The sequence below is a fragment of the Austrofundulus limnaeus genome, unplaced genomic scaffold (genome assembly GCF_001266775.1).
Source record: "Austrofundulus limnaeus strain Quisiro unplaced genomic scaffold, Austrofundulus_limnaeus-1.0 Scaffold60, whole genome shotgun sequence".
Taxonomy (NCBI): Eukaryota; Metazoa; Chordata; class Actinopteri; order Cyprinodontiformes; family Rivulidae; genus Austrofundulus; species Austrofundulus limnaeus.
Window position 1 is genome coordinate 197,205 of NW_013952462.1, and position 7,629 is coordinate 204,833.

Consider the following 7,629-nt stretch of genomic DNA (forward strand, 5'->3'; position numbering starts at 1 on the left):
GTGTGTGTGTGTGTGTGTGTGTGTGCCCTTGGAGGGGATGATTTTTCAGGAAAATGCAGCCACGACTTCAGAGGCTAATTTTGGGTGTGGGAGTTGGATTTGGGACCAAGGTGCGAATTGAGTTTAGGTTAGTTTTAGGGTCAGGTGAGGTTAGCTTTAGAGAGAGAGAGAGAGAGTTGTCCATCTGCCCTTTGGAGACCTTCTGAAAATCCAACTATTTTGGGGACCAGTGTCCTAATGGACACCATCAAGCACCTTGAAGACTTCAGCAGCCCTGAACTAAAATAATCTGGTCTCTGGGTGAATGGGAGCGTAGATGTGTTGTTCCCTCGGAGAGGCTTCTGAACAGTGAGGCGGAGCGGCTCAMTTTAAGGCAGGGTCATGAACTCGGTGCTGTGTGACACTGAGCTGCTGTCACATGAGGGTAGGGCGGCCACCGCTGATGTTTTTGACAGCGGCTGTGGACAGAGAGACTGCTTGTCTCACGTAGTGGAAACATGTCCTCTTTAAATGAAACAGGCAGCTCTTTGTCCGACAAACACTCAGGTTTTCGGCACATTTTCCACACTCAGAGGCTGGGATTTCTTCGTGTTTTTTTTTCTTTCAAACCATATTTAGTTGATATTTAAGCCCCAAAAGCTGACTGCTTAAACCGCTCAAAACATTTAAATATTCTACGTTTTAGGTCACGTACTGAAGCTAATATCAAGCTACATTAAACAACTTTAACATCTGAACTAAAGTTTAATCAAGAAAACTGTTGTAGGAAAAACATATAGCAAATTTAAATGATCACCAGTTTATTTCCTTATGTCCACTTTGCTCTTATTCCTGTCAAAAACAACCTAAAATATTTTAAACACAAATAAGAAAAAAATGGAACTAAAAGTACAAGAAGGTATTTATTTTTGCAGAAGAATGCTGCAGCACAACTAACTAAAAAAAAGATGTGTTTATGGGTCAAAATCAAATGATCTGTAAGWAAATACCAAAATGGTTGAAAATCCATTGATTTACTGTAGAACTCAAAACAACAAATCATCAGACACAAGTCAGAGTTAGCAGTGAATGAAGTGAGTTAATTCAGTCTCTTTGTGTTCTTACATAAAGAGCAGTTTCATCATGAGAGCTCCTCTCACAATACAAACCAACTTCTATCACCAGCTGTAAAGCCTCYTATCAACAACCTAACATATTGCTTTAGATTAAAATACTGAATGGAAAATGCAGAGATTTTTTAATTTAAAGGAGACAGATTGTGCTTTTGAATCATTCTTTTTTTTTGCATTTAAATCATTTAGTTGGAATGATTTGGTCTGAATTTCTCCCTATTGTAACTCCACAAGCCCCTCTTTCACCTCTTCTCTGAGGTGTGTCTCAGATCAACTCATTTTAACGCTGTCCCTTTAAATCTAAATGAGGTGCTTCTTAAACAACCCCCCCCCCACCCCGCCCACTAATCTTCCAAACTGATCCATTCTTATTTTACGACTATATGGCGACATGGAAACATTTTATTTGAAAAATAATTATAAGATGTAAACAAGGGAAGTCTTGTCCATCCAGTCCCTGACCCAGAGCCAGAGGAGAATGAAGATGAAGTTATAGTTGGTAAGTCCAGACCTTATTTGGTTGTTCCGTCGTAAACTCTGTGACATAATAGTTCATAAATTGTTATAGAAAAATAGATAAAACAGAACAGGTTGAAAAATACAACTCAAATACAATATAAAGATATCTACAGAGTAGATATGTAGAAACTAAGTTCAATTTTTTGCAGTCCTAGTGACTCCAAGTACACAACAAAATGCATTTAATGGTTAAAAAATGGATTTTGRGTGATATGTCCCTTTTTAAAAGGAAAACTTAAGTTGTGCAAACCTCGTTCAAAAATGTTGTTGATTTCCTTTTTTTTTATCTACCTGAACTCTTTTATATGTCATAATTAGACCTGGTGGAAGAATAGTGGCAGTTTTTTTTTTTAAAGTACAGATCATTTCTCTACATGGAATGACTATTTTGTTGTTTTTAGTGAGAAATCCTCTGCTTTCAACAGAAAACACTTAAGACAATGGACTAACAACAGAGCAATGTTTGCTGAAGTAAACAWAGGTCACATGAGAGGCTGATGTAAGCTGAACGGGCTCTTCATGCATGGCTTGCTGCACGTCTGATAGCCACTCCTCCAAACATTCCTCCAGATCAGAGCATCAAGACTTGTGCTAACTGTGTGAGTTTGGCACKGGAGCACACTTTGTTCAGAACGGGAGGTGCTGGAAGGTGAAAATGTCTGACTCACCTTGTCTTCACATGTCTTGTGTACCGCAGTCTTGCACTCTGTAAACAAACGGAGGGGCTAGTTTAGTTTTTTTWAAAAATCAGCTTTAAGATCCAGMCAGACAGACAGGGRGAGCTTGTTTGRGTGTGCATCAGCTTTAATCCTGGGCCTGTGACCTGACCTGACCTGACCTGACCTGACCCGACCTGACCCGGACTCACCCTTGCAGAAAGCTCCGGGGCTGTCCATGCCCTGCTTGCACACATCGCACACCTGTCGCTTCTTGAAGCTCCTGGCGGTGAAGGTGTGGCTCCCTGACTTGTTGAGCTGCAGAGACACAAAAGAAGGTCCGTTCTGATCACTGCGACCAACCACAGAAACCAAACAACAACTGAAAACACACGTGTTGTGGAAACGTTCTGCCTGTGCACGTAGGATGCGTTAAGGTTTAGCAGTTTCCTTGTCGTTTCCTCAGGCGATCGGCCCCCTGCGCTGCTGTTGTCAGTACAGATGTGTGCTGTTTCTGTGACAAACCAGCAGGAAAACAGACACCCCGTGGTTCATTCAGCCTCCTGGACTAAAAAAGAAAATCTGTTCTGATACATTGTCTTTCAGATTGCTCTTATTCTGTCTCAGACTTGCGGGCATCTCTGAGGATGAAAGTGAGGAGCTTCTTGTGCTGCTGGTTGTAATATTTGATTTTGCACAGGGAGACATGGAACAGGCCCATGAATATATTAATGTCACATATGTTCATTGTTTGGCTCATTTATCTGATGCTATTAGCTTTATTCAGGTAATTCTTTTKTGCCTTCAGGTTCAGCTAAGTGGAGGTTTTCCCTTCTATTGACGCTAACAGGTGGTGAAACACTGGGCAGTCATGGCAGCTGTGTAAATACATGAGCTTCATGGGGGCAAAACAAAAGGTAAGTTCAACACAGGCGAACTCATTCTAACAGTGTAGGTTGGGAATAAAATCAAAACGATGTCCTCTCAAGGAAACACAGCCGTTTGACAACTTGTGAAGCAAATGAAACCWTATTTTTCCGGAAGGAGAGGCGAAGTAAGGGTTTGGAAACATCAGGAGGCAGATGTGAATGTGTTGGAGAAAAAAAACACTGCATACACACACGCACGCACACATGTTTGTTTCTTGACCCCGTGGGGACCTTCCATTGACTTCTATTCATGTTTTTTTTTAGCCTTTATAGCCTAACCCTGACCATATACTCTAAAATTAACCTCACAGGTACCTACCTAACCTTAAAACTAACCTAAACCTAACCTCACACCCCTAACATGCCCACGATTCACTTCGGTCCCCACAAGGCTGCTTTTTTTGGTAAAAAATTCCACACGTTGTAGGAAAAACCCGTGTACACACACACACACACACACACACACACACACACGCACACGCACACACACATGCACACACACACACGGACTCGTGCATTTCTTTGGTCCTGAAAAGCCCTCACTCAGCCGTGGTATTTTTAGCTCTCACTGATGTCTGCTTAAGTTTAATAAACACTTAATAAACACTTTATATTTAAATTCCAACAGAAGTTACAAAATAATCTTGACATCCACACAAACCAGTTTTTTGAGATTTAGGACACATTGTTTGTTTTTACAATCCTCAAAGATAATCAGTTCCTCTATGTGTAAAGAAAGAGTTGTGTCTCGTGTTTGGACTGTAACGCCTTCATGACTAGTTGTGTGTAATTAATATTTTACACAACCCTGCCCTGAGCTTTGTTACATTACGTAATACTGTATAACTTCTCAACCCTTAAAAAAACAGCTGCACTTTCTATGTTAGATGAAATATTTAAAGAAGAACAGACTCAAGAAAAAGGACAGACAGAAAAAGCAGAGAGACACATTAAAATTAAATAAGAAACAAAAAACTAAATAAAAAGATCAGACAGATATATAAAGAAGACAAAAAGMAAGCTTAAGGAGAATGAGATCACAGATTCAGGCAGTCAAAATGAATATTTTGTGCGGTGTTGGACTCCCTGTTAGAGATGAGGGTGAAGTTCAACCATGGYAGAGACTGGCAGCGCTGCTCCTCCACACTGATCACATCTAAAGATGGTCCCTGGACGCCTCCCTGGGGAGGTTTTCAGGACATGTCTGACTGGTAGGAGACCCTGGAGAAGACCTCGTCTGGCCTGGAAACACCYTTGAATCCTCCCAGAAGAGCTGGAACAGGTGGCTGTAGAAAGAGAGGTCTGSACCTCCCTGATCAAGCTGCAGCCCCCGCAACTCCAGAAGAGTGAGAGGCAAAGGATGGACGGAATAATCTGAATAAATTAATATMTCAAAAAGTATCAAAGTTAGGAAGAAGAAAGTTTGCAGCTGTTCTGTCCTGAAACAGCTGAACGTTTTAATAAAACTGAAAGTAAGCTGAAGTATTTCAAGTCCAAAACTGTACAGAAGAGTAAAACTTTTGTGTGAAAATTGATTCAGTATTCATACTGTCATATTGTTGCCATTTTTTTCTCTTCATCAATTCCTAAGAGAAATATCTGACTCTGCGGCTGATAAATATCAACAGAGCCTCACAGGTTTGTCGATTGTCACAAAATGTAATTTATTGATTCCAGTCCATGGACATGACATTTGTCTTTCTGCATAGGCAAAAACACACAAACACACACTCAGAAAGTGTTTCCAGCATCTGTAATAAGATGAATGGGTTTGTCTCCCATCTGCTGTTTTCTACTTCACACAGTATTGTAGTTTATTTGAAGTTTTTCTTCCTTTCTGTTTTTTTTATTTAGAATTATTTTTTCTCAACTCGTCAGTTTTAAACGTCTCATCTTCATTAGGTTAAAGCAGGTATTTGAGACAATATTTAAAAATAATTTTTACTTTAAACAAACACTTTCAAAGTTAAACATCACTAGATATTGTTACTGCATTGCTTTACAGTCCTCTACAGACATAAGAAGGAAAGGAAAAAAAGGGCCATCAAAATGCACCTTTTCCACAAACTTGAGATCTAAACAATAGTTAGCTTTAAGACAACAGATTGTATAAAAGTTAACATTTTTATAAATAAAATCTGTTTTATCACATGCTTTCACTTTTGAAGAGCTCAATGTATTCAGTGTCATATTAAGACGCTGCAAACTGGTGTTAGTAAATCAGAGCGATTTAAAACTTACAACTCAAGAGGTCCCCCCAGTGGACAAYCCTAGGTACTGCCTTACCCTGAAATTAAAAATGCTCGGAATTTATTTTGGTCAAATTAACAAATTTTGTTATTGTCAAACTTAATGTTAAATTCCAAAGCAGAGGGAGTTTTTATCACAATACTGGGGTCTTTGTGTTAGTTTTTGGTTCTCGAGGTGATTACTGTTTTTTTTTAAAGTCCAGCATAGTTTTGGTCATTCTGTTTTATTTTTGTTCTTCTAATATTAATATCTACCAGATGTTTTAGTGCTCCACACACCTGTCTTTGATCTGTGTTCCTCAGTTTTTATCACATCGTCTGCTATGATCATCTTTGGATATAACCAATTTGCTTTGATTGTTTGCTAATGTTCCAAGTTTGCTCTAGGTTTGCTCTAGGTTTGCTCTAAGTTTGCTCTAAGTTTGCTCTAAGTTTGCTCTAGGTTTGCTCTAGGTTTGCCACCTGCATTTAGGTCCTTTCATCCACTCACATATTGGCTTCAGTGAAATCCATTTCCTGTGGGCTAAAAATCTGGAATTTGACTCATTCAGGGCTTAAAAATCAAGCAGACCTGTGTGTGTTTGTCTGTTACCAAAATATCTCATGAAACAAAGTAATCAATGAATGCTCAGAGAGATCTTTTTCAAAACTGAGGCCTACAGCCAACATACTTAAAAACACACAAAAATGGCTATAACTCTGTCATTTGTATAGATATTGAGCCAAAGTTTGCTGTGGTAGCAGCTGGGAGTCATTCCCAACACAAACCCTGAGCGTGACATTTCCCAGTATTACATGACYTTACTTTAAAGGTTTGATAAAACCAGTTCCAACTCTCAACACAGAATGACCTTAATCTAAAAGTCTCAAATAAAATGTAATACTCTCTGTGCTTAAACTTCATCTCTCTTCTTTTTATGTTAGTTTGTTTCAGAAAAAGGATGATGCAAGCAGAACAGGAGGACACTTCTTACAACAGAGTCAAACAGCTGCAAACTGTTGGTTCATGTTTTCTCCTCTAAGCTTTCAGCTACCAGCAACACAAAAACATCTCTGAGTGGACCTTCAGACCCCAGAAGCTCCCAGGAGTGCCAGCAGAGTTGCGTTATTGCATAGCAGAATAAAGGAACCCCACCCAGTTTCTCGCTTTTCCTTTTTTCTTTCTTATTTTTTTCTTTTTTCTTTTTTTTGTTACATGTTGTGTCATCCTCCAAGCATCTCTGATCGCCAACAAGAGCGAGGCCGAAGTTCTCCATCTAACGTGAGGCTGAACGGAGACGGTAGGCAACAATAAGCTGCTGCACAAAGGATTTTTTTGTTTCTGGAGGAGAGCAGCAAACTGTTAATAATTTGTACWTTGATTGATTTATATTTATACTTTATACATACAGATGTGTTTGTCTGTCAGTCCAGGTGAAACGATATGTTGTATGTGCGCACAAAAACACACAGAGACCTCAGTATGTCCTTGAACTTCAACATACAGTCACACATAAACAGTAACACACACTAACACACACACACAGGTTCACCCAGCTATCTAATAGGGGACATTCCATTGACTTCCATTACATTTCTACAGCCTAACCCTGACCACAAACCCTAAGGCTAACCTCACAGGAACATACCTGACCCTAAAACTAACCTAAACTCAATTCACACCTTGGTCCTAAACCCAAGCCCCAACCCACCAATGGCATTTAAACCAAATGGGGACTCAACTTAGGTCCCCAAATGCACCAGTTGTCCCCAAATGTAGACATTTTGTCTTAAAATTGTCCCCAAATGTCACCAAAAACAACACCCCTCCCACACACACACACACACCGGTAACACTAAATACTTCATTGCCTTTTTCAGTGGCATCTCACCTCACAAGTGATGACATGCTGGGGACCAGGAGTCACAACTGTATGCACACACACACACACACACACACGCACGCACATACAGACCACTCAGGAAGGGACGGGAGCAGGTGGTGGGCCAGCGGTACGCTCCAGTTCTGGGTGGGTATTTATAAACCCGTGTGAGTCGGGGTCGTCACCTCTAAACTGCCATGAAAATGCTGAAAATAGGTGCAGGAAGGACAGTGTGTGTGTGTGTGTGTGTGTGTGTGTGTGTGTGTGTGTGTGTGTGTGTGTGTGTGTGTGTGTGTGTGTGT

The 7,629-nt window shown here is 40.2% G+C and overlaps 1 protein-coding gene across 1 annotated transcript in view; it reads right to left on the bottom strand.

The window, feature by feature from the left end:
* Window positions 1-7,629, bottom strand: part of LOC106518357 (tensin-2) — a gene marked incomplete in the record, with an annotated part of 38,801 nt that overhangs the window by 27,767 nt on the left and 3,405 nt on the right. The window contains 2 exon segments of the mRNA XM_014009620.1: window positions 2,300-2,337; window positions 2,500-2,605. Of these exon segments, the coding sequence (XP_013865074.1) occupies window positions 2,300-2,337; window positions 2,500-2,605 (144 nt within the window).